A 27,254-nucleotide genomic window follows, 5' to 3' on the forward strand; every position below is an offset into this window, starting at 1 on the left:
CCTGCTGAAAACTCATACTTGCTTTACTTGCTAGAAACGGGTTGATTAGAGGCCAGTCTCTTCAAAACAGCTTAAGAGAGTTAATACTCCATTTCCATCAGGTTTTAGTAGGATTTAGACGTCTGACTGTGGACTTCTGCCAATCTCAGTGTAGAAAGTGATGGTGAGCACCCAGGCACTGATCTTGTGCACTCCTTTATTGGAGTAATTACACTAATGTCAAAACTGCCGCTCCCATGAGAGAGCGTGGTTTGTGCGAGGACCCGGCTCTGCAGGTCCTGCTGCCCGTCAAACGGTCGCTCATTTAAATGGAACTTTTTTCTCCCCTCGCCTCCTTTGTTTAACTTTTTTCGCTTGTCATCTTTATGCCTAGATTATTTTCTCTGTGGGAACAGATTAAAACTGTTTGATCTTCCAACTTCACAAGGCCTGGGGAGGGACGACAGTGCAGGGCAGAGGGAGGGAGGAGGAAGGAAGGAAGGAAGGGTTGTGTTGTTATGATAGAACTGGATAGTAGGAAAGATCAAGTATTTTGTCGAGTTTCCCTGGGAAACAAGTCTTATCTGCATCTTGGTTGCTCTGTATGAAGTTACTACCAATGCTGATAAGTTTCACCATGGAACAAAAATGATGAAATGCTCTTTTGTGCTCCTATATGCTCTTGATAAAGTATGAAAAAACTATTTGTGCCTGGCATAATTACTCCAGTTATCCCAATTATACTGGTGAATCTATGATTACAAGCACACATATCTTAAATCCTGCTTACTGGGTTGTGAATACTATACAGACATGGAGTTTACTGTGATCTTGTTCATGCAGAGAACTTTGAATTAAAAATGTAAATACTCAGTTGTCTAAGAACTTCACAGCCTGTCACAGCATTCGGCTTGTGCTGTAAGGATGCGAGAATTTACTCCACTATCAAAATTCAGATACTTTTAGAGATTTAAGGGATTCTGTTCAGAAGTTGGCATCATTTTGGCTGGAACTTGCCAGAAGCTTTTTTTTTTAAGGCAGCCGTGGTGCTTGAGGGCTGGGCAGGAAATGTCGTGAAATGGCCCTTTCTAACAGTCTTTCAGAGCTCGCTCTTCTACCTTTGGCCATTGCCTAGAAGCAGACTTGAAAGAAACATACTCAAGTTTACATAGCGGTTCGGAAGGGTTGAGTTTGAGCCTGATTTAAGTAAGGATTTGATTTGTTCGTTCGCCAGACCCGTCTAATCTTCCCATCCCAGCTGCAAGAACTTATGTGTCAGGATAAGGAGAGGAAAAACTGTAAGGTCAGAGGGGGAAAACCTGTCGTTGACAGAAGTATGTCAGTAGATTGCTGAGTAGCTGCTGCAGAAAGAGGGCATGAGGTGGGACAGGAGTGGGCTTAGGCAAGAGCGTGACACTGCCGTTGGGATAAAACACTAACAGACCTTGCAGAGACCTCTCAGTGCTCAGTTAAAGCCAGCGTGAGCAGATGCACTGCCCTCAGTCCATGTCAATCCTCCTGTCGCACCTCTCTGCAGCAGTAAGATCCACTCATTTCAGCCTTGAAACCAAACAGCTACAGAAGCTTTGATCCAACAAGGCATTTTAGCATACACTTAATAATGTCCATGTGAACTCAACACACTCCTACAATGGAGGAGCCTTTGTGGGACACCGTGCAGGATCTTGAAGGAAAAGAAGGATGAAGGGCTATAGTAGGATGAGTTACCCAGCAGGAAACTGCCCCAAGAAGGCTTAGTTAGCTCTGAACTCCTTATGAAGTTTCATCCTTTCTGCTGTATGTCTTTTAATGGAAACTATTTTTCCATGTAAATGTTATGAATTATGAATTCGAGGAATATTTATTCATTAAGACATCCGGCTGTACTACATGACTCGAGAAGCTGGTCAGCTCACCCAAACCATGCTGCTTTGCATTACAGGCTTGTGGCTTAGGGATGCAATAGCAAACCTCATCAAGATAATTCAGAATAATGAGGATTTGACAGGAAGCTTGTGTGAACATTTGTTGGTTATTAAATATAAGCAATAGGGGCATTACCATCAGTGATGACAAATGTTTGGCAAAAATGCTAAATCTGACAGAGGTCTGGGCTGGCATCTACAATGAGTTGCACTGATTTTAAAGATGCCCTGAAGGATTCACTGTCACTGGATTACATGGGTTGAACAGACAAGTTTGTGGTTATCATTTCCTTTAAAAACGCTTTTTTAGGAAATATTAAAAGACCATGAGAGAGAAGGTCTTAGCCTTAGAGAGCACAGAGAAGAAGAAAAGACTCCTTAGAGGAAAAAAAAAAAAGAATAATCCAGGAGCATTTTAGTTCCACTTTATCTTCACCAAACCCAGGCCTTTGAGTGCCTGTTTCACTTCTGAAAGGGAGATTTAGCAGTTTGTGTCATTTAGAGCCAAGGCATTTAGGAATGCATGAGTGTACCTGGGAGGGTTTTCAGAGACATCTGTGTAACTTGCCAAGCTGAGCAACCTTCCACATCTGTAGCAGCTGAAATAGTTTTAAAATTCCGCCCTTCCTAGGTTTGATAAGGCCTGAGACCCAGGTTTTATGGCTAGGTTCAAGTATGGCAGGTTTTCCTGGAGCTTTGTACAGCTTGGAGAGACTCTGCTTTGAATTGCTGTGTTGACATAAGTGTGCCCTTGATTAGTGGATCACCCGTGTTTATCTTAATGCATACTTTCTTTTAATAATTACCTTGTCCTTACCAACAACTGGTGACTTTAATAGACAGTGTCTTGAGTAATAAGCATGGAAATGTTCTCGTATTTTGCTGAATCTATTTTGCTGAATCAAGACTTCTACCAGGCAAGCCCGCACATTAAAGAAGTTCTTCCCTGTGAATTTACATTTTGCTAACTGGAGGCACTCGTATGACAAACAGAGCAGCAAAGCCAGGGCGGTTTTCCTAGTCCGTCACACAGGCCTGTTGTGGGAAAACGTAATACGTGTCACTGCAAGGCTTTGTTTGGCTGTGATTATACCATGGCATAAGCCTGGCATTCTGGAGAAGCAATGTCTGTCCGTGATGGATGCAACAAGAACAAGCCCAAAGGAGGAGGTGGTGAACCAGTGACCCCTGGGTTTGTTAGCGGTTGGGCAATCACAGGCATTGGCTTTGATGCTGAACCAGCAGACAAATTCCTCCCACGTTCAAAGTGCAGTGTTGCCTTTTTTTAGTATCAAACCACTTCAGTGCTGGTTTGCAAACCCCTGCCGTGGGTTTGTTTGCCCGTGGTCAGTGCCCAGGGTCTCAGATACTGTGCCTGCTCCCTGGGAAGGCTCCACGGGCTGGCTGTGAGCAGCACACTAACTTCAAATGTGCAGCTCTGCAGAGTGAGATGCTCCCGTCCCTGCGTGAACTCCCTGAACTTGCCATGGAGCAGCCTCTTTTGTTGTTTTTTTTTTTTCATGCCCATCACTAAACACGCCCCAGTGGCTGCCTTTGAAATGCCACATGTCTATCGTGGTGCCCCCAGCCCTGTGGGAAGTGCCCAGTACTGGGGTGCTGGTTTCCAGTGGGCATTTACAGCACCTGAGGGCTCCCGTGCCAGGGTTTGTCTCCCGTGAGCCATTTTCAGGAGCACGACCCCATTGCCATGGGGAGCTTGAATTTCTGGCTGCCTCGAGGAAAGATTTGGTTTTCCAAACTCTGTTAAAAGAGCTATTATTCAAAATCCACTTTTACATTAGAAGGGAATTGCTTTCCATCTCTCCTTTTATCTCCAAACAAGTCAAGTCAGCAACAGCACAAAGTCAAAAACATGAACCCAAGTAGTTATATTTAGAAACTGGTTAGTCCGTATTTAACATTCCTGTCAGTGCTTACACTGTTTTGCATGTCTGGACTGGTGTTAAATTAAATTAAATACATGCAAGCATGACATTTATTATTCTAGAGCTCAGCACATGAATAACAAAACTGCCTATCTAATTTCACTGCTACAAATCCTGGAGATGTGGCTTGAAATAGGATGTTCTTATGATTATCTGAACTTCTTCCTGCATTTCAGTAAATCAAGGAAAGGTCAGTGCCAGGGGAAACTGAAAAATAACAGCTTAAAAACAGTTTCATAATGAAAGGCTGTGTTGCTTAGCAGACTCACTCAAGGGTCCGGCACAGTGTATCCCTGTATGGAGGATGCTCACTGCTGCGGCTTTTTTAATGTATGTGAATAAGGGAAGCGAAGCTGCTTTTTGGACGGGTTGGGTCTGATTTTGCCCATACACCTGATGAGGCTCACTGGCTTCAGAGCAACAACCCAGCGCAGCCCAGGGTCTTTCTAAGGAGGCAATTAGAAAGGTAGGCGAGGTGCAAACCTGTGGTCCCTGGCAGCCCCTCGTTTCTGGGGCTGAGTGTGGAGCTCAGAGGAGCTGCATCTTCCCACTGCAGCCCCAAGGTAAAAGCATCCACCTGTCCTGCCATCACCACTCCTCTAGTTAACAGTGTTTTTTCATGTGATCGCATTATTTTGAAGGCGGAGGTGCCAAAGCAGAGGGTACACGTAGCAGCACGAACACAGCAGTCTTGAAGCAAGGCGAAGCATTCACCCTTCCCAAATCCCAGTATCGCCATCGAACTACACTGCTCCCAGCTCCAGGAGAAAGAGGGAGTGAATGGTGTTTGCTTATCTTTGTTATAAAGTCAAAGCATCATGTTTTGGTTAAAAACAAGAGTGTTTCAATGTTCAAAATCCTCCCCTCATCTTGGCACTTCTGCTTAAGCATAAAGTGCTTCGCAGCATAGCCAGGCTTCAGGCCTGTTTCTAATTACTGCTTTGAACGATTCCATTGAAATTAAATACATGCAAGTGTAGCATTCCTTAAAGTTCAGTGTTTACTTAAAGAGTTTATTACTTATTTTTACTGGAATAATACAAAATGTAGTCAGTAAGATGAACCTTTTCCCAACTGCATTCTCTGCAGAAAGCTGCGGAAGGAAGGAGGGAGTATGAATATGTTTGAATGAAATTACAGCAAAGAGATTATTTTGCTTTCTAGACGTCCGCACTGCCTGGACTTCACCCCTTTCTGGTCAGGCCAGGGAAGGCTTTCTGTGCTTTTAACCCCTCCCTGGAGCCAGGTGTGTGTGCAGAGGAGGTTCTGAGCAACGTGGCTTCGTAAAGGGAGATATGGCATGGGGTGGATGGAAGATCCCGTCGACTCCATCTACAGCAGGGCAGAGGGAAGCCTTGAAAGCAAGTTGGAGACGTGCGGGCAGATCTAAATTTGAGAGGTTTGAGGGGCCAGGCACCAGGAGGTTTTGCAGCCCACAAGCTGGATGAGGGGTTGCAATTGTCCCAAGCCACAATTTCCACAAGGCTTTCTGCCCAGTCCTCTCCTTGCTTAGATTAACAGCCATGGTGTTAGCAGGATCAGACTGATGCTCGCCTGTGAGCTGTGCCGTAGGATCTGAGCAGCTCCCAGTGTCTTGCTATAGGAAGTGCTGTGCTAACTTTGGGGATTTAGACTCCTCAGTAGCTACATCATTGTTTTTCTTTGTATTGGATGTTCATACACAGCTGATTGTTATCCAAAGTAAAAAGCTCTTGAGTGATCTCAGTCCCTTTTAAAGGTAGGAAATGTGTTTTGTCTAACAGACTGTCAGTTTAACTCTCTGGCTGAATGAAGCAACCTAAAGACCAAAAATCCCACTTCCTCTGTTGCAAATATCTCAGCAAGACTTTGGGTGGCACCTGTGCTCCAGCCTTCCCTCTTTTGAGGAGTCGGCCAACAGTTTTTGCTGACTCAGTTACTCCTTTCATTATCAAGCCAACTCCACCACAGGAAGCACAAGGGGAAACCAGCAGGATTGGCAGAGTAACCCTGAAACTGGATCTTGTTCTTTTAGGAAAAGCAACATACCTCCACATTGGCGAAGTCGTTGATGGTGTTGACATGCGGGCAGAAGTGGGGCTGCTGAGCCGCAACGTTGTGGTGATGGGCGAGATGGAGGGGCAGTGCTATGAGTACAGCAACAAGTTATGCTCCTTCTTTGATTTCGACACCTTTGGGGGACACATCAAGGTAGGGCTGGAGCCCTCTCCTGGCACTTTCTTTTGCCCAGCCCCACCTTCACATACTGAGGAAGCCAGGAAGGGAAAAATCCCTCATGTCAGCCGCTGAACAAACAGTGTCTCCCCACAGTGCAGCAGATCCACCCTGCTGCTGCTGCCTGTCCCTTGGCTTTGAAGTGCACCTCACACCCCTGCAGATGTTGCTCAGCCAGCCAGGCTGGTGCTCAACCCATCAGAGATACAGTCTCCATATCCCAATCCCAGTTTTCCCCAGATTCTGGTGGTGCTCAGCCTGGGGAGTTTGATTTGAGCCCAGCTGACTGAAACTCATGGAAAACGTTAAATGCAAATGGTTTTCCTTCTAAAATTAAGTCAAATGTAGCCATGGCAGCAGTGGTGGGATCACAGAGCAACTATGGTCCCCTTAAAAAAAAATCTCTCTGTCCTTGTGTTCCTCTTCTCTATCCCGTGTTCCCCCTCTTTCTTGCCCTCAACAGCCTTTTATGTTTCTTGACTGACGTTCTGTTGTTCTTCAGATTGGTCTTGATTTTAAGGCTACCCATATTGAAGGTCTAGAATTGAAATATATGGGCCAGCAGACAATGGGACATTACCCAATTCACTTCCATATGGCCGGAGATGTGGATGAGAAAGGAGGCTACAACCCTCCAACGTACGTGAAGGATGTCTCCATCCACCATACCTTCTCCCGCTGTGTCACAGTCCATGGATCCAATGGTTTACTGGTAAGAAGCCCCAATGTCTACCTTAGCAATCAAGGCACCAGTCAAAATATTTCCTCATAGCATGAATACAGCTTAATTATTGCAGGGTGATGTGTTTTATTGTTAGAACTAGTGCCTGACTCTTCCTCCCGTCCTGATTATGTGGCTATATATTCCAGACATATTTCAACCTGCATGAAAAAGGAGGAGGCGAATGTGGCAGTGTAGGCTGTGTGTGACTCAGAGCAGGCAGAGCTTTTGTCTGTGCGCAGCAGTGTCCTCAGACCAGCCCATCTCTAATGAGTAGTTGGATCTATCTATAGACAGACAGCTTGCTATTTAAAGGGCGTAATCAGAAGGTTTAAGTGTGCTTCATCTTTCTTGTAAGAAAGGTTTGAGTTTGCGATGCCGTTCACAACATTAAGCACTCACAGAGCTCTGATTTGTCAGAGTTGCTCTCCAAAAAATTGAATCCTTTAGGATAAATCTATAAAATGACCTATGCTTACTAGACAAGTTACAGCACACCAGAGATGGCAAGAACACGTTCAGATCCCCCCCAGATGTAGGGGTTCCTTCTTTGGGGTAAGGAGGCAGACGGAAAACAATGCTGCCTTACGGAGCATCCTGGAGACTGGCACATAACCCCAAAAGGCTTTCCTCACTCTTATCCTGCCTCTGGTGGGTTCTTCTTACACATATTCAGGAAATGTGCAGAAATCTATCCCAAAAGCAGTGGTGCTAAAGGTGTGAAGTAAACATCAGGTCTGACTCTTGAAACGTCAAGATTTCTGTAGGCAAAGTACTCCCACTCATTCAGTGAGATCGCAGTGTATCGCAAAACGAAAAAAGTGTATCAGAGCCCTGAAGAGGAGCGTTTGTACAGTCAAGAGTCCTGCTGCCATATATAACAGAGCTTTAAGAGAAGACATGTCATTGGCTGTTGTAACCTGGATGGTCACTGTGCATTAGTTCATATCCACAACACTGGTTTAAAGTTGCCATACCATCGCATAGTAGGAGCCTGTAAGAATCTATTTTCCCTGAACTGATTTGGGGAATAGCATTTGCTTTCAACACCTAGCTAAGACATGATTTTTGCCCGTTACTTGCTGATGAATGCTTCCTCCTTTACTGAGTCTAGCACATAGAGGGCTTCGTCTTAGTCTTCTTTTTGGCAATGACTGAAGGCTGCAACCTCTAAAAGAGGCAACATTGGAAGGGAAAGTCACAGGCATAATTAAAATGCACAGAAGTTGAAGAGAGGGCATTGAAATTGCAGCTCCAGAAGCAAAGCAGCTTTTATCTGCTATTTATGAATCCGAGGTTTTGGTTTTGACCTCTATCCTTCTAAGTTTATAACACGATCCTAAAAAACTACCAAGTGAACACGCCTTCTGAAGAAAAAAAAGATGCTCTACTATATAAATTATATAAGGCATTCAGGGTCATATGGCATCTTCCCAATTTGAAGTCAGTACAGGGGCTCAGTATAGGATTAACGTGCAAAGTGGAAGGGCAGTGTTGCGGGATTCATTTGTCGCACCACCACAGGCTGTTACCAATGGCACCATAAACACATTCTCTGGCTGCACAGCGGTTGCACAGCTGTCGATGAGCTGCAGACCAGCTAAAGCCCTGCTTCTGGATCTCATGGGACATCTTCATTCCCTATTGAATAACACTTGCCAAAGCAAATACCCAGAGCCTGGCATTTTTCTTATCAGTCAGATGGATGGGTTCATATAGAGCATTTGGAAATAGTTCTGTCTCTTGTGCTTTCTCCAAGTGACAACTGTGCCGTAGGGGATGCATGGCATAGGGATCCATGTGCTCAGGCTTTTCCAGCCAAGATGGCATGATGAAATTTAGACAGGCTGATGTAGCTGATGAAAGCAACATGATTCTCTTGCTGTTACGCAACAGCCACAAATCCCTAAATGACCGTGCTTTGCCTCCGTGACAAGGAACCCAAGAGAAATCTTAGAATTTAGGACACGTAATCTGAAATGTTAGTCAAGAACTTAATCTCTGTTGATTATAGTTTACCAAAATGTGTGAATACTAAACTTGACTCTTACCTGGTTTTTATTTTAACTGTATAATTATTGCTGACAGCTGAAAAGAAAGCCCCAGTGAAATAAAGCAATCTGACCAAGTTTGTTCAGTTGCGTCACAGAAGATGATGTGCTCCAAAGGTTGCACCACTTAAATGTTTCATTGCTCTGTGATAGACATCTGCGGTCAGCAGCTCCATGCCTTGATTCATCAGGTGATCCCACCACAATATCGTCTGCTTTCTGACTCTGTTCTCCTTCCTTTCCCCTTTCTTCAGCCCCAGATATATTCACACCCACATGGGTCTCTGATGATTACAATAGTTGTGCTATACATTTCCTAGTTCCCTATTATCTTCTTACTTGGGCAACACTGCCTGTTTCTACATGCATGGACACTCTGTGCAAACAGCGATGAGTTCCGTTTTCCCCCAGGTAATGTTCATTCCCTCTGAGATCAGGTGGATCCAAGGCATGCTTTACTGAGGGAAAATTTGCCTGGATGTTGCCCACAAACCACACTTTGGAAATAGCCATACAAAAAAATCTAGCTGGGCTATTAAACCTCAGCATAGCACAGCACTTCATGATGTCCTTAACATTCATCCATTGATTTCAGAGGGTCTTGTTTCATGACTGTGGTTGAGTACCTGTGCAAATGCTTTAACAAATGGGAGAGGGGCATCAGTTATCTTTAACTGTCATTAAAGCAGGCTGGTAATTTACACGCAGGCTTCCCTGCTTGCTTTGCTATTGCTTTTCTTGTGTCACTTCAGAGATACTCATACTGAAAACACTAGGAGAAAAGAGTGTCCAGTTATTGCTGATGACAGATGTGTTTTTCTGTGGCTCTGTACAGTGTGCTAAAAGTCACCACCTCAACATTACCTCACTTCCACTGATGGGCTATTCGGCACTTGTCTGCAAATTCATATTCACTGGAAGGCCCAGAGGGTCCTTCTGGGAACAAATCTGTAGAGATTCTTTTCTCACCATAATTATTGTTTGAAAATGCAATAATTACCCAATGTTTTCTTTAATATATTGGCCATAAAACCACGTAGTTACGCCACTGCAATACCAGGGATGAAACTTTGCTCTGATTCCTGCTCTTTCCACTGGATCCCAGTATGCAAGCTAAACTAGAAACAGCCATTGGGGAGGGAAACTAAATGGAGGTCAATAAACAGTCTGTCAGAATCCATGGGAGAGCTGTACTTCATGGAATAAGAGGTTGTGTTTTCTAACTGCTTCAGTGGTATCTGCTTTTAGTAATCCAGCTATACTACACAGCAGTTATTTTACCATGAGGGGCATTTTCTGGCCATAAATTACTCATGGTTAAAGTAAGATTGTGGACGATTAGGAAGGTTTTAATCAAATTGAAAATTAAAACAATCAGAAAAATGATTATGGAACGCACATCTCGTTTGCTATGCAAGCATTTCAGTACTGTGCTGGTGCATGGAAACACACACAGGAAACTAAGTCAGAGCTGACCAAGAGACGAGATACGGGGAAAGTAATTAATCAAACAGAGGGTGACAAATACATTAGGGACCAGGTCCCGGGCTGATAGCTCCATGTTGTTCTATGGGCTTTTGGAGATGAGTTAGGAGAACAATGGGCATTTGTTGGCTCTGAGCCCCTCTGCCCTGCCAGTGCGCACTCCTCTCTCTGCATTGCTCCTCTCTCGCCCTACTGGGAGATGCGTTCCCCTGCGATGTCACTCCCCATCCACAGACGTGGGCTGTGCCCCACCTGTGGTCTGGTCCCTACAGGTTTTCATGTCCCAGTCTTAGTGCAGTGCTGTGCTGGCTGGAAAGAGAAATGGTCATACAAAGTGGGTAATATTTCTCTAAGGAAACCTTCTCCATCATCTAAATGTTGCAGCACTTACTTATGTGTCTTTCCAATATTACTGTGTGTAATAGATTTCAGTGGCAGTTTCTGTGCAATTCTGACATCTCTGTGATTAAGGCTTCCTCTACATGTTGGAAAACTTCTTCTGAAGATAGGTCTTTCTCCTGAAACGTTCTCCTATCCTGTAAACAATTACAAGGCTGGGACAGCTCATGCTTCCAAGGAGTACATACGTAGTTTTACACCTAAGAAAAGAAGCCTCTACCTTGCAAAAGCTTTCATCTAACTAGATAGAGGAAGTTAGCAGTAAATTTCAGTGAGGTAGTTTAAAGGAATGGACCGTTTTGCAGGTAATTTTAGCTGCTTTTAATTTACTGTGATGACTCGTGTTCAGAGATTTGAGTATTTACACTGGAACACGGATGATACATAATGGATGTGTGTGCAGATGTAAGCTTGTTATAGGTTTGGTGAGCAAAGTGTTCTTTCTTATGTGAAAACATATTTGTAATCATTTCAACACTAGTCCTGGCATTTTATTTGAAATCGGTTCTCCTTGCCTTGAGAATGAGGCATGAAGATGACAGAGGAGTCTCAGGCCTGTTTACGAAAGTAATTCAGGCACTTGAGCACCCAGGTCTCTCAATGACACCATAAAGAATAGGTGTTCTATCCAGTTTAATATTGTCTTTTGCCCCTTGACAATGGCTGTTTCATCAGAAGAATTTGCAGGAACACATTGGTGTCACGGTAAGCTTTGCCAAGGTTGATGGATGATGGCTGATAGGAAGAGGAAGGAGAGAGCCCAGGAGAGCCAGCACTTCACCTGGCCAATGGAGACCTGAAATTAATTTTCCACATCCCAGACAGGTCCACTAACAACTGCCTTGCTGGACATGGTGTGTCTGAGGGCTGTTGTTTCCCAGCCAGTCCTAGCCGTAGGCTTCAAATCCACATATCTGCTCCTGAAATTGTTTTCTCAGATCTTTCAGTGGGGCGATGGGTATTGTTCTGTCCAACACAACAGTGTCCCAATGTTAGCAACATTCAAACCAAAACCAGAACAGCCCTGATTAACACCAGCTGATTTGTCTCAGGGTCAAGTAAAGCTTCTGTCAACAACTAGGAAAAAAGGATCAGGTCAAACCTAAAACAAGCCAGCCTGTCTGGGAAACAATTTGCCTCCTCTCTGATAGCCTGAAAAAATATTTTTTCAGCTCAGCTGCATTTTTCAGATGCATTTTATGTAGCTGCTCATGTAACTCCACGTGAAGATGAATGAGCCCAGATGTGATTTGAAAATCTAACATCCTCCGTTCATCCCCCACCCCGTGTGTTTTCCAGCCTCACGCTAAGACAGTCTCTGATTTCACAGAGAGACAAAATAATGGAATGAGCATTTCCTAGGTGATGACAAATGCTAATTAAATTTAAGTGTTGGAGTTATTGCTTAGACTATAATCTCTTAAGAACAGAGAGTGATCTTGCTTTTGTTTTTGCTTATACACCCTGAGTTCAAAAGGGTACCGAGGTTCCTGCGTGCCATTGCTGTAAAGTTTCTTCTTATTATGCAGTGGCTGAAGCATGAAACTTGAACACTGACCTCTGTTTTCTACACGCAGGTGAAGGATGTTGTGGGTTATGATGCCCTGGGCCATTGCTTCTTTACGGAGGATGGCCCAGAAGAGCGCAACACATTTGATCACTGCCTTGGACTGCTTGTTAAACCGAGCACTCTGCTCCCCTCCGACCGAGACAGCAGGATGTGCAAGCTGATCACCGAGGGCGCTTACCCAGGGTACATCCCTAAACCCAGGCAGGACTGTAGGTGAGCAGGAGCCTTCCTTTTCTTCTTTCTTTTCTTTGCAGGACTTAGCCATAAAAGATGGCATTATGTGCATATGATTTAGTAGTCATCTGTAGAGGTCTGGGCTGCATGCCCCAAAGGTTGGGAGAGCAGCCTCCTCGGGATCTTTGTACTTGTACTATTCAGATGCCTACACACCTAGGGTGTAATTTTCATTTTTAGCATCAAGTCAATTGAGTTGGTTTCTATCTCAGATATTGAAAATCTCTCTTTCGAAGTACATAGTGATGCCTTGTGCCTAATGGAGTCTTGATCCCAGCAGCTCAGGGAAAAGTTGCTGAGTTCAGAATGGGCTGGATTCTGACATTCGTGCTCATGTCAAATGGCAACTGATTTTGAAAATACTCCCATTAATTCACAAGTCATTAGTTGCAAAGAACGGATAGTGTTTAATGATACAGCATTGGCGTTATGCACTCATTTGGCACAGTCTGCCCAAACTGTGGAGTGAAACTAAATGATACAATGAATGCAGTTTAGCACAGAATTGGAACTTGACAATAAAAGATCAAAGACTATATACACCATTGGATCTCTAATAGTCTGTCTATACATGAGCTCATGAAAATGTTTCCATTATAACTTCTTAAAACTTCCATTTACCGCAAACACTGTATTAAACTTGAAAAATGCTGAATGCCTTTTATCTCCCTTTTTGCAAGATCCTTTCCTCTAAGCGTCCTTGCAGGTCTGCCAACTGAGGTTTAGATGAGGATTATAGAAGCATTTGCAATAAGAAGGGATTGTACAAGTTCTTTTTGCAGTTCTGTTGCCTGTAGAAAAAAATCAGGTGAAGTATAGAAGAAACGCAACCAGCTTGGCAACACAGTTAAGCATTAGATTTTTTTTCTTAGCGGAATCCATGGGTTCTTCATTAGCAGTAATTTTTATGCACAGGTTAGAGAAATGCCAGTCACAAATACTGTAGTTGTAGTTGACCCTGTCATAAGGCAGGCTATGGACTCATTGAGGCCCTGAAAGCCGTTCTAGCCCTTCTTTCCATGACTTCCCAGATGTTTTTCTGCCCCAAAATCAAGGTGCACAACCTAGGAATGTGATTTCATTGCTAATTGCTGGCTGTTCAGGGAACCTATTCATTTTGATGCACATCAGGCAGCTAATTAGCTGGGTTTTTCCTTCTCCCATCCTCCCAACTCTTCTTGAGAGAGTACTAAACTTTTAAAGCAAAACCTGTGTGCTTAGCAGAGAGGCAAGCAGATCCCCAGCTGCAGTCCAGGGAGCATAGCAAGTGGTCTGGAGCAGATCTGTGGAACCACGTTGTTTTCAGAGTGTTTTCCATTAAAAGCGGGAAGCCAAGCTTGCCTTTAAGAGTTTAAAATTGATGGTGGATCACCTTGAGGACAAGACCCCTGTGCAAGAGAATGGGAGGTCTACCATGGTGAAGATTTGTCTTGAGACCACAGAGCGTTGGTGCTGTGTTGAAGCTGCTGGGAGACAGGAGTGCTTCTGCCCATAGTCCAGATTTTTCTCCAGGATTTTATTCTGTTGTAGTTGGAGGCGGTGGGGAGGCAGGGGGGAATCTAAAGTTAAAAAAAAAAAGCTAAATTTCTGACCCACAAAAAATCAATGAGAAAGTCTCTGGAGCCAGACTTCCGTCCAGAAAATGAGACAGTTAGAAGCTGATTGATGCCTAACAGCTAAAAATCTTCAGGGGATTCCTTTTATTTGGAAATACTCTCAATCTGCTGAGACTGTATCAGTATCACCCATTCTGTCCTCAGAACAAACTGGGGTTTTGTCCAAAGAAACATATTTTTAGCTTTTCAGTTTGGCAAGGGAAAAAAAAGAGATGAATTCATGCAATGCTCTTTTTCACATCTGTGTTTGTTTATAAATTACACTTAATGTCTCCATTCATAAAATAAGAGTTAATCAGCCATTGTGTTAATTTTCCACTGATAACCCATTTAATAGTCAGAAGCACACATTTTGTGTCATTTTGAAGACTGTTATATGAAAAAACGGTAGGAATGATAGGCGGAGGTCTAATGAACAGGTCCTACGGTACTTTCATCTACGATGTCTCCCTTTATACAAGAATTCAAGGTCTGATGAGAAAAAGATCTTGTTTTGCACTGGGCTCATCCAGCCGGCGAGTGCACGAGTACGCTGATGCTGCCCCTGGGGCAGGGGCCGGGGCCCCCAGTGCAGGGATGAGGGATGAGGGACGAGCACCGGCTGCGGCTCCGCCGGCTTGGACGAGGCAGGCAGGCAGCCGCTGCCAGAAATTAAGACAATAGGCTTGTGCCAAACGACACAGTAACCTGCCCACACCACGTGGCTCTAAGGAATGGGATTGGGCTGAAAGACAGGTCACAGTGGATATACAGTGTCCTTGCTCTTGCCTATGCAGCAGGAGGTAGTCTATAAATAATCTCGAATCGTTTCTTTCTAGGCCAGTCCCATGCCCAAAATAGAAAAATTTAGCTATGTTTTCATGATAAAGCCGCACAGATGGAACTTCATCTTAAGCCAGCAAAATCAGGTGGCCTAAAGCCCCCGTGAAGTCCTTCATAGCAATATTAAAATAGACATAAGCGTTCTGTAGGTTCATCCCCTGAGGGAGGGGGAATCTCACCCATCAAATTTAGGGAGCCAGTCTGCTGCTTGCAAGCGCTGGATGTTTTCCTCCCAAAGTTCATGTGCCTGTTGGTTAATGAATGTTGTATGTCACAGGATGGACAGTGATGGATTGTTCTTTCCTCGTTGATGGGAATCTTTCAATTAAGAGTCTTTTATGTGCATTAGGCAAATGGAACCCTTTTGACCCAAAAGAAACGCATAGGAGGGTGGGAGCAAATAAAGTTAATGAATCACAGCAGCCCTTGGAAAAGGCAGGTACCAGGGTACGCTTGGAAAGCCCTTAAGAGGCAATTCATTGGATCCCTTGATTAAATGAGTCTCTAATGAACCTAAGGGCTTATGTGGGGGCAAAGTTCTTTTCTGTGACTTGTGCAACAACGTATTTACCTTATCATAAAACATGATCGACATCTGACAGCTTCATAGCAGGCTTGGAATTGCAGTCAAAATTCCTCATTTAATACTCGGTGTTTGCAAAGATAAGGCCATGCTCTCTGTCAAACGGCTGAGGCCACATGTGGTACGAGAAGAGAAAGAAAAATACCCCATTCCCTTTGCCCCCTAGGCAGGACCCCTTATCTGGAGAGTTATCGGCCCTGCCTGTACTGCAGGGGGGGGGTTGATCGGTGACTCTGGTGTGTGCTCGAAGTGTCATTTTCATGTTGTTCTTTCTTTTCCTGACCTGCAGCGCCGTATCCACCTTCTGGATAGCCAACCCCCACAACAACCTGATAAACTGTGCAGCTGCGGGGTCTGAAGTGAGTGCTGAAGTTTCTTATTCGGTAACAACTCAGACTGGTTACAGCCCTGCAAGGCTGAGGCTCTTGCTGGAATAAAACCTGCTCCTCTTACTCAGGCATTTTTCGAAATTGTTAGATCGAGACGTATATTAATGTGTCTAATGCCGCCAATCAAAAAATAGTGCTTTTCCTTTTGCTCCACACTCTTGTCACTTGCTGTTTCTAGAGCTGGATGGCTTTAGCAAAAATTCCCAGCCTTCGCGCACAGTGCCGCTGGAATAAATTAAATAAACGTGACTGCGGAGCCCCAGTGAAGTCTTTGGCAATGATTCTGTTGATTGCAGTACAGTAATGGTGCTCTGAAATTTCAATCAGCACTAATGCTAATTCCACAGGAATGCTTGGTCGCATCGAGAGCCTTTATTTTCCTGCTAAGACAAATAAACAAGAAAACCAAGCCTTAAACAAAGAGATGGGGTCTTTTCAGAGTTTCCAAATCTGAGTACCTAGATTCGGGCTCCTAGATACATTTTTAGGCAACTAAATAAAAATGATCTGATTTTTAAGATCTGCTCATGCAGTGATAGGAGGACAGCAGTGTGTGTGTGTGTGACGGAATTCTAAAATCTCACTTACAGCTTCAATATAGATGTCACAGCTTAACTTAAGGCACCTTGAAGATGCTACTCAGGAGCGTGAATGTGAATGTATGTGTGCATTAAACCCTTTGCTGCATCATATGGGTCAACGCTGCTAGCTGTGATTTGTCCTGAAATCTTCTGGCTTATGTCTTGTGGCTTTACTGATAAATCCTTGGGCTAACGTGAAGCAGCAAAGAGGTTCAAGCAAAGGCTCAGAGCTCAGATGTCCGTTCTCTTCCCTAGGAAACAGGCTTTTGGTTTGTTCTGCACCACGTGCCGACGGGCCCCTCAGCGGGCATGTATTCCCCTGGCTACTCCGAGCACATGCCGATGGGGAAATTCTCCAACAACCGCGCGCATTCCAACTACCGGGTGAGTCTGCACGCAACGGGAACGCTGCCCTCGAAAAAAACACCGTCTTCTTGCTCCAGCTCTTTGGGTCTGCAAGCTATTAATGCTTGTGCTTTCTGTTTCACTGGAAGTTACTGCAAGCTTGTTTGTGTCTGCAGATAAAGCAGCTTGCGAGCTGGCGTGGGAGTGCTCAGAGGCGGCCAGCACCCGCTTCGCTTGGCTCTTGGGCATCCAGAGAGGTTCTTCCCTCTGCTCAGGCTGCTTCTCCGCTTCTGCGCTCCTAAAATAGTACCTCCAGGAGCATCTATTGGCAGCTTGACTAATTATAGACCTCAACTGCCAATGTTAGCAATTAACTGAACAGCTTCTAGAGGGATAAATATGGGCCGCTGTGTCTAATCGCCTTCTCTTTACTTATTTACCCTTAGCATGCCGTGCCGTCGGGCTGTGTGTTACTGTCACTGAGTGCTTTAGGCTGCGGCGGGGTGTTTATGTGTATGGGGATACATGCAGTTACAAGAGAGGTGCAGTTTCTGGAAATCTGTGGCAATTTTGGCCGGTATATGCAAGTCAGGATAGTCCTGGGCACCCTCTGTTTCACGTGCTACTAAAAGGAGCAGGTTTTAGGATTGTGTGAGTGACTTGGGCTTAGAACAATTGGAGGCAGAGCCTGGAGATGGAAAGAACTGTAGAATATATAAATATACCATAATATTGCATTTCTCTTTTCTTTTAGGCTGGAATGATCATTGATAATGGGGTCAAAACCACTCCAGCCTCAGCCAAGGACAAAAGACCTATCCTGACACTGATTTCTGGGAGGTAAAGTGTTTTGTAATTTCATTTGGAAAAGGACTTCTCTATAGCACTGACTGAAAGCTATGAAACTGCCCCCGAGGAAGCTGACAAGAGTCGTTGTGATCCCTTTAGGGTGGCCCTTACTGAGGCAAGGTCTTCACTTAGATTTAGAACTTTCTAACTTCATCTTCTCCATTCCCCGTCCTAAGGGACCCCCAGCACCCACACTCTTCTGGTTTTGTCCTTGCTGTTCGGCTCTGAGCTGAGCTGGCATGGATGTTACATCTGCTCTAGGGTGTGCTGTTGACTTCTTATTGTTTGTACAAAACCAAGAAAATTAGATGCTGTCTGGTCAGCAGCCCCACTGGACAGAACTTAATGTGAGAATTTCCCAGGAAGAAGAAATTAAAGTATTTCCTGGGAGTGCTGTTGATTCATTCATTTATGACCTGCTTGAACAGGGAGACCTTATGCGATGCAGCTCCCACTTTGATTTCAAATTTCTGTCTAGTTCCAAATCTGACACAGTGATAATAATGACAATTAAATACGCAGAGTGACCTTTCATGCCTGCTGCTGTGCATAGCCTCTGTTTGGCATAATGGAGTCATGTAGAACTACTGGAAACCTCTCTATAGAGCATATCGTATCAGCAGACCCACCAAGGTCTGGTGGCTTCTGAGAATCCCCAGTCTTTCCCCAAAGCTGACCCCAGCGAGGAGGCTGATGTAAGCCGAGGGCTTCTGGTGGGCAAAGTGTAATAGCATAAGGACCACCCTTGCACCCTTTTATCTTATTAGAGGTTGAGTCTGGCTGTTAACTTAGTTAGCCACCCCAGGGAGAGAAAAGGACTTAAATATCTTCAAGTTTCATAGTTTTCTTTCCTGACAGTTTTCTTTCCTTTCCAATTGCCTCCAGTTGCACCCAACTTGCAACAGCATCCAACTCCACAACTGGGTTTCTTGACAGAAGAAACCACGTAGGGAAGAGAAACCTGCTGAAAACCTCTGCTCAGCAGGGGAGAAGGACAATTTTTTTCCTTTTCTCCTTTCCATCCCTGGGGCATGGGTTACCCAGATTGCTGTAGTCACGCACAGGACCAGAATTGCAGGGGTGGGATCAGTCCACCTCCCCAGGCGAGCCCAGCCACCAGCTCAGCTATCAGTTATCCCGTGATCCACATCAGCTCAGTGCTCTGCCTCTCAGCTGATGCTAAAAGACATTCAAAAGTGAATATTATTTACATTATTTTAATGGTCGATTAATTGAAATGGTTAATTCAATGATAAAAGTAACTGCTAAAAAAATAACTTATTAAGAGCAGCCTGTTCTGCAAGTACCTCCAAATTCTCTTGGGAGCCTGATGCTGCCATATAGCAGCATATGGAAAACCATATAGCTGAACACGTGCCTTGGGAAACTGCCTGCTGCCGCAGGCGCAGTAACTGATTACAAAAGGCAGATTGTCCCTTGCCAGACAAGGGCAGGAATGACCCCTGGAAGCCAAGCGATTCATAATGCAGTCATGTTTGTGCTCGGGGATTACCCACCAGCACAGGCTGCAGCTCAGATTATTTATACCATTTTCTGCTTTTCATGTGTTAAGACTGAAAGACTGAATAAATGATTATAGCTGGACTGGCTGGGGCAAACTTCGAGGTAGGCTGGGCAGTTACAGGGATGGAGAGATTATTCTGCATTCTGTTACAGCGTTAAATATCTGGGCCAAATTCTGTACTCTATAGTGTTTCTCCAGTTACACATGGATGTGAATGAAACTGGAATCTATCTCAAAATATCTGTATTTAACAATGTCTGGGGAATTCACAAGGGCTGATACTAAATCTCTCTCTGAAAGCAAATGCACAGTGATGAAGCTGCCAAAGCAATATTCATTTACTGGAATCCTATCAGCCTGATGCTCAGTTTTAGATTGATATGATGGCTTATTAAGCAAAGCAAAGCGCTATTGAATATCTGTTAGCGATTTGACAGCTTGGCCTCGCTACCCATTGTTGAGGCATGAATTTTAATCTCTGGACCATCCGTTGCTGGCACTGAGTTGGATACTCATCTGTCAGGTTTTCTAAGCTGTGTAGTGTGATGGAAGATGCTCCTTCAGTAGCAAAAGGGAGAGCTGTGCCTCAGGACCAGCTAAATGAGAGCTGAGCTCAGCATCACCCTAGCGAGCCAGATCCTTGCTCAGGTCCTGTGGCTTGAGCAGTGGCCACCAGCTGAGGGGACACGTCGCTGCAGTTCCCACTTGTGTCTGCTTTTTTTCCTGCATCAGGCCAATATTTCATCATACTTGAGGACTTCAGAGTTAATAAATCTTGTACGTGTGTCCTGGGTAATGTATAGTGGGAATAGTAAAGGACATACTCTCAGCCCCTCTCTGAGATGTTTTCATTCCTTTCCACAGCAAGGAAAATTTGGCAGTGGTACTCATTGCCACAGTATAGCCAAGGTTAGGAGATAAGAATGCTCAAAAGGGAAAACAAAAGGATATTTATCAAAATAACAGGAATATGTTAAAGGATAACAGTTAGGGATTAAAAAATGCCTCTGACTTTTGGGAAGAACAATAAACTTTCCATGCTTTCAGCAGTATATCAGCAATACAATAATGGAAAGGTGAAAGGAAACTTGGAGCGGGTGTTTACAACTGCCTCGCCTGGACCGTCCTTCCCTTGGCAGTGGGGTCTGGCCATCGCTGCTTGACTAGACACGCCACTTGGATGGACTGTTGTCCCAAAGCTGTTCCTGAGTTAGCAGAAACCAGATGTTTCTCATGGCCGTGCACCGAGCAAGGCTACCTTCCCTCGCCAACCTTTCTTCTCTCCTTCTGGTTACAGATACAGCCCACACAAAGACGCCGATCCTTTGAAGCCCAGGGAACCTGCAATAATTGAGCGCTTTATTGCCTACAAGAATCAGGATCACGGGGCCTGGCTGCGGGGTGGAGATGTGTGGCTGGACAACTGCCAGTGAGTTTTGCCTTATTTCAACTCTCAGAGTTCAGCCTGGTGTTTATGGCGAGCATAGCTGTGGTTCAGACTATTTATATTGCTTTGCACCTTCCCTATGGCCAAGATTGAAATAAAGATGAAACGTTAAGTAAACACAGGCATTATTTTACACAAACAAAACCTGCTTTGTCTGAACTGAAGATCCCTCAGATTGTTTCTCTGTGTGATGCTAACTAGCATTCAAAAATGGTCCCATACACGCACAGAGACATAGACACGCAGGTGCAAATAACTGAAAATAAAACCTTAACTTTTTACATGAAAAAGAAGGTGCTTTGAAAAGAAAGCAGCAAAATTCACCACCTTCCCTGGCTAAGCCTGGTCACAGATCAGTTTTATGTGGTTCAGTGTTATGCTGAATAAGCGAGTACTGACGAAGCAGACATAAAACTATGCATCATAGCAGCAAGGGAGAGAGACTGGGCAAGTGCGTGTTGTGCTCTTTGAAGGCCATTTCCTGCACTGGTCAGAACAGATATTTGTTTTGCACTTGAAAACAGATGATCGTCTACAGTTTCTTTTGCTGAGCCAGGCTCTTCATATCAACCTCAATGAAGAAAGAGAAAAAGGCAAAAGCTACTTTAGGAGGCATATTGTGGTAACTCCAGTAGGAATAGCTGTCACACCGTTATCTGGTGTCCAGCTCCTGGCCACAGCTGCCTTACCTTCGATTGACCCAAACCTCTTAAAGCACCCGGTGGCATAAGCTGGCTCTAGCGACTGGTCAGGTTGGCGAGGATGAGACTGTACCATGAACAGTCAGAAATGGAATATCGAGTAACATCGAAGCAGGTTGTGCTTCTTACGAACTTATGACCTAGAAGTATCTAGCACACTCCATGGCCAGCAGGAGTTGTCTTCGCAGATCACATTCATGTCATTGACATATTTACCTTACCTACAGAGCAAATGCAGTGTATGGAGGTTCCTAAAAGACTGAGTACTTTATCAGTTTCCAGCAGCAAACCTGCGAGTGTTTGTGAATTCGAGGAAGCAGTCGTCAAACTGTAATTGTCTTTATAGCCACAGTAATTTCCTTTTCTATTGCTACAGAAAGACTTATGTATTACATTAACAAAACAAATAGTAATGTGGCATGCAGTATATAAACGACGGTGTGCGACCATTGGGGCTGGAGAGAGGGAAGGGGAGGCGATAGCATGTGGAGGGCTGCCACCTACAGACAGAAGCAGGACAAAGCTGGGTTTCACTGCTGCGGGCTCTCCACTCGTGTTTTTGCTGAGATCAGTGACAGACGTGTTAAGAGTGACACCGATGGGACGATTCCATCAAGCATCAAGACTTAACTCATGCTATCATATTAACTGTAGCCTTCCTATAAGCAGGAGTCATGGACCAACAGTTGTGATTTATCTCATCTAAAAGCTTTGGAATTTCAGCAAAATGGAAAGACATTTTAATCATTTTTCTTTCTTTCTTTTTTTTTATTTTTTATTTTTAATAAGGAAGATCTGACCTCTGTCTTCCTGTGGATGAAAGAGAAGCCAAGCTTCTCTGTTTTAGTAACAATTCCTCTTGTAAAGTTATTTCATGGAAGCAGTATGTGATACATGAACACAGGGGAGCACAGAGGTGTGCATAAGGCAAAGCACTATTAAATAATAAAAGCTAGTTAGAGTGAGAGATAAGTGTGATCTTTTTACCTAACAGTGAAAAGAGTGTGGTCATTAGACCCAGGGAAGAAGCTCTATCAGACAAGTAAACTATGCCCAGTAATCACCAGCTTAACCTCAGCTGGGAGCAATCAGGTGCACATCTGCTGCTTCACATGAGCTGCATATACTGCAAGATGTGTCTAAAAAAGATCTTCCAAAACTAGAGAGGGAACAAACCTGGGAAAGCCTGAGCCTCCCCATGGGCACTGTTCAGTAATTAAGGCCTGCTGCCCTCCACCTCATCAGTTTGGTTATTTTAGTTTGACACAATGTGATAAAACAAAGCAAAACCAAACTTCCTCTGAAGCATCCCTCTTCTCTTTGCAGGTTTGCTGACAATGGCATTGGCTTGACCTTGGCGAGGTAAGTGTGGCAGCGGCTGTGCTGCAGCCTGGGGCACAGCTGGTGGGGGTGGCTGTGAGCAGCCCCTTCACCTCCTGCCCTTCCTTCCCAGTGGTGGGACTTTCCCTCATGATGACGGCTCAAAGCAAGAAATCAAGAACAGCCTGTTTGTTGGAGAGAGTGGAAACCTGGGCACCGAGACGATGGACAATGAGATCTGGGGCCCTGGAGGTCTGGATCACAGAGGAAGGACCCTGCCCATCGGCCCGTAAGTCCAGCTCAGCACATCAAAGCACTGTCTGTTCCCACTCTCTGTGCAAACTCCAGCCCAGTGTGGGTTCTTCAGTGCTGTTTGGTTTAATAACCATTACATAGAAAGGATTTAATTTCATGTCTCTCGATCCCAAAGTCCTCACCGTGCAGCTGCTGCTGGCAGGTACATACTTGTGGGCTGCCATCAAAGTCCTCTTTCCTTCCCCCTCCCCTTTGCAAACAGAGTTGAGGAGACAGCATGAGGACTGTGCGCTACCTGGGCGCTTCTGTGTATGTGGTCAGCAGTGGTTGAGCAATGTGGCAGTTTCCATCCAGGTCAGCTGACAGGAAATCTCATAGAAGCTCTTCCCTAGGCTTGGACTGGCGCAGATGTGGCCACAGAAGTCCTCAGACCTGCTGTTACTATTCCTGCTCTGCTACAGGAATTTGCCTTTGTTAAATAGTTTTGAAATGGCCAGTGGACTTCATGTGTGGCCTCTTCCTAGACTTTAGTCCTACAGATTGGTTTGCAAGTGCAATAATGTTTTGTTGTTATTCCTAAAAACATAATTATCCTAACAGCAGCTCTACAGTGAACAAACAGCTCAGCTGATTTTTTTCTGCCATATTATACACCTCAACTTTGCCTGTCGGTAGAGTTACAGGAGGTTTATTATTAACTATAGTAATAATGAAAACCCAATCTGCTACAACTCTCTAATATCCTTTACGTACATATATGTGGGCATATGTCATCTTGGATGTTGCATGCAGAAGCTTGGAGGGACAGAACAGATGCACAGAAGCAGGCAAGCCTTGTCTAAGGGAAACCATTCATATGAGGAAGGGATCCAATTTATTTATCATAAGTGAAATTTGAAATGTCTTATCTTAGCCTCTTAAGAAGTTTAAGCTTCTCATTCACTTACTGTGAAAAGTGGTGTCATCTTTACCTTGCAAATGACATCAGAAAAGGTTGTTAATAAAGGTTCATTATTCTGCTCCTTCACCTCTTTTCAACCCTATAAATTGTAAGACTTTTCCTTGTTTTCAAATCCATTTTTTCTTGCAGTTGAGTTACATTGTTTCTCCCCAAGTTCCTTTGAAAGATGCGGTGGGACTTCTTTCAGCCCTGCCATTACTCAGCCCAAGGAGTCTGCACGGCTCTGATGAGTTTCAGGTTTCACTGCTGCAGAACTCATTTCTGATGGCAAACATGGATTTATTCGTTTTTAGGTCAATGCTTTGGCTTTGCTGTAAGTTCCTTCCCTTGAGGAGCATAGACCAAATACAGATGATCTGTTCAGACACGAGAGAACTTGAGCTGAACTTGCAAGGATAAGAGGACTTCACAGACCTAGAAAGGAGGGAAATCCCTTCTCTTCCAAAACATGAGCTCAGGAGTCATCTGAAGGGCTGTGAGAAATGAAAGCAGCTGAGAAACAAGTGCTGTGGGACTGTACGTGTCTAGAATACATTCTCATCCTCATGCTAATGTGTCATGACCATGTCTCTCTCTGTCTCCTCCAAATGTGTTTTAGGGATTTTCCTATTCGAGGGATTCAGTTCTACGATGGACCGATCAATGTCCAGAACTGCACCTTCCGCAAATTCGCTGCCCTGGACGGCCGGCACACGAGTGCTCTGGCCTTCCGGCTCAATAACGCCTGGCAGAGCTGCCCCAACAACAACGTCACCGACATTCATTTTGAAGACGTTCCTGTGAGTTACCCTTCTCAGAAAGGCCTTTTCCAGTTGGCTCGGAAATGGGGTTGTGGGCAAAAAGAGTGTAGCAGCCTTTAGGAGAAAACACCGCATCTGCAGGAGGTTGCCCATTGTCTTTGCCAGAAGTTTAACAAGGAGGGCGGCAGCTGAGAAATAGAAAATTAGATGGGGGAAATAACAAGAAAATCCAATTCTCTTGACAGGTTTGCAGCAAATCAGAAGCAGGCATCAGTTTCAAAAAAATAGCAACATTCAAGTGGAAATCATTTCCATTTCTGTGTGTCTCAGAAACTGTTGAATTAGGGAGAAGAATCTGCCCCCTTATTTTCAACAGCAGTATAATATTAAAGAAACAACAGAGGGAAGTCTGTTGTGGAAGGTCTAACTCACCTAGAAGCAGAAAATACTGATTTTGGGAAACAGCCAGTGAAACTGAGCCGATGTAGGGTAATTCCGCAGCCATGCACGACAGGGTAATTCCATGGACTCCAGTTCTGCAGGCATAAATGAGAGCAGAGCCCAGCCAAAAAGGGTCTGCCAAACTTTGAATTACAGTATGAACTTCTGGGTGCTGGTCTGAACCTGTTCTGGGGTCTGTACTTTTGAGTTATTTTTGTATTTGCTTGCACACTTATGAGCTAACTGGTTTGCTGAGGTTCACCTCTAGCAGCTGTTAAATCCAACTTCCAAACACTACAAACAAACAAATAAATAAAGTGGTTGGGACTGAAACGACTTGAGTTGCTTAACTTTCAAAAAATTAGCAGACTTGCTCACAATTCAGGAAAAGTGCTGACTAGCGATCCTTGTGCCAAACGGGATGGGAAAGGCAAAATTCCCCTAAAAGTGTTGGTCGGTCACTCTCTCACATTGCACTAGCAGGCTGGTGACATGACGTTTATTTATGCGGGATAAAAATATCAGACCAAAGTTGCCTGAGCAGCTATTTCCCAGGGGAGGTCGCTGATTGTTCCCAGCATCAGTGTGACTTTATGTGGCTTTGGAACCTTAAAAATTTATTAGCAGACAGTGAGTGAAGAGGGTCTAGTGAAATCGCCCTGTCTCCTGAACCTTCCTCCAGAATTTTAAAACAAACCTTCTCACAGCTGAGGCTGAAATTCTGGTTGTTTTAGCCTTTCCCCCATGGCCAACAGGGAAATCTGTGTCTGTTCTGTCTGAAAAACCAGTCACACTTTTAAAGTGTGTGACCCAGCTCTACATCGACTTCAGGCTTAACGAAGAAGCAGTGTGCAGGCAGAAGCAATCCTAATACGCCCGTACCAAATGGCACTGCTGCCAACTAACTAGACCAGCTCAGCTGAAAATTATTTTGGTGCTTCCACCTTTGGACGGTCAGTCTCAGAAGCTGATAGTTTTATTACCACATATCTCCTACCTCAGAGGACCTGCAACCCCAGAATTCATCTGGAGTCAGGGGGTCTCAGAGCCGTTGAACATCAAGCCTACAATGTGCCAAGCTGAGCAGCCAAAATCTGTGGCCATTTAAAGAATGGTGATGTTAGTGCACACACAGATTTCTTCGTGCAGAAGTTGACCCACAAACCCAACACTATTTCTTGTCCAAGCTACTTTCCAGTGCCAAATCCAGTCAGAAAATGAGTCCTTTGAGCCACTCTAGGGACCAGAGCCGCTCTGTACTGTAAGTGATTAATTCCTTTCTGGAGATCTAAATGTTTCACTGTTTTGTTTAGATTACCTCAAGGGTCTTCTTTGGAGAACCTGGACCCTGGTTCAATGATCTGGATATGGATGGTGATAAAACATCAGTTTTTCATGATGTAGATGGTTCTGTGTCAGAATATCCGGGCTCATACCTGATAAAAGAAGATAACTGGTTAATCAAGCACCCTGACTGCATCGACGTGCCTGACTGGAGAGGTTCCATCTGCAGTGGACACTTTGCACAGGTAAAGCTGCTTACCTTGCAGTATCGTTATCGCTTTATTTTATTTTAAATTTCTTGGCACTGTAAAGCTTGACCTTTAGAAATGGACTTTCTTCAGGGGGTGTTCAGGGTTTATTTATCTGCATGTGTGCATGGGTGGTTTTGAGCACGAGGATACTGTGGTACATTTTCAGATGCTTTGGCCTTGACCGTTAACAGCTCTAACAACTTCTGCCTAAGGTCCCTTGAGAGCTCCATGAGCATTAACAGATTAATATTCATAAATCTATGGGCTGCCGGCTACTTATTTTTCCTTGATTTATGGAGGGAAGTGTCACCCACAGTGTTATGGGAAATGTGCTGAGAAGTCAAAATTAGATTTCAGCTCTCATGATCTTTCATCCTGTTGCATAACCACCAAACCATTCTTCCTACCACATGAGTTCTGAGTGCTGCTGCCTTCAGAGAGTCCTCAGTTTCCTCTGATGAGTAGCTCCTGTTTTTGTCTTAGGTGTTGCAACTGTTGGGTTTTTTCCCGTGTAGTGCCACTAAAGCCAATTTGTAGCCACTGAGCTGGTTTTCCTGCTTCAGAAATCCGGACAGAAGGGTTCTTGTTCAGTAGGAGTCAGATGCCTGAGGTAGATAGTG

General features: G+C 44.4%; 1 protein-coding gene across 2 annotated transcripts in view; it reads left to right on the forward strand.

The window, feature by feature from the left end:
* The window catches only part of CEMIP (cell migration inducing protein, hyaluronan binding), a 52,881-nt gene that overhangs the window by 18,001 nt on the left and 7,626 nt on the right, over positions 1–27,254 (forward strand). For both annotated transcript variants that reach the window (XM_009886106.1, XM_009886107.1), the window contains exons 11-21: positions 5,865–6,040; positions 6,567–6,776; positions 12,298–12,503; positions 15,835–15,904; positions 16,771–16,899; positions 17,615–17,700; positions 20,532–20,663; positions 22,709–22,744; positions 22,836–22,991; positions 24,517–24,697; positions 26,413–26,628. In XM_009886106.1, the coding sequence (XP_009884408.1) occupies positions 5,865–6,040; positions 6,567–6,776; positions 12,298–12,503; positions 15,835–15,904; positions 16,771–16,899; positions 17,615–17,700; positions 20,532–20,663; positions 22,709–22,744; positions 22,836–22,991; positions 24,517–24,697; positions 26,413–26,628 (1,598 nt within the window). The remainder of the gene's footprint in view (positions 1–5,864; positions 6,041–6,566; positions 6,777–12,297; positions 12,504–15,834; positions 15,905–16,770; positions 16,900–17,614; positions 17,701–20,531; positions 20,664–22,708; positions 22,745–22,835; positions 22,992–24,516; positions 24,698–26,412; positions 26,629–27,254) is intronic.

Source organism: Charadrius vociferus, unplaced genomic scaffold, assembly GCF_000708025.1.
Source record: "Charadrius vociferus isolate BGI_N301 unplaced genomic scaffold, ASM70802v2 scaffold365, whole genome shotgun sequence".
Taxonomy (NCBI): Eukaryota; Metazoa; Chordata; class Aves; order Charadriiformes; family Charadriidae; genus Charadrius; species Charadrius vociferus.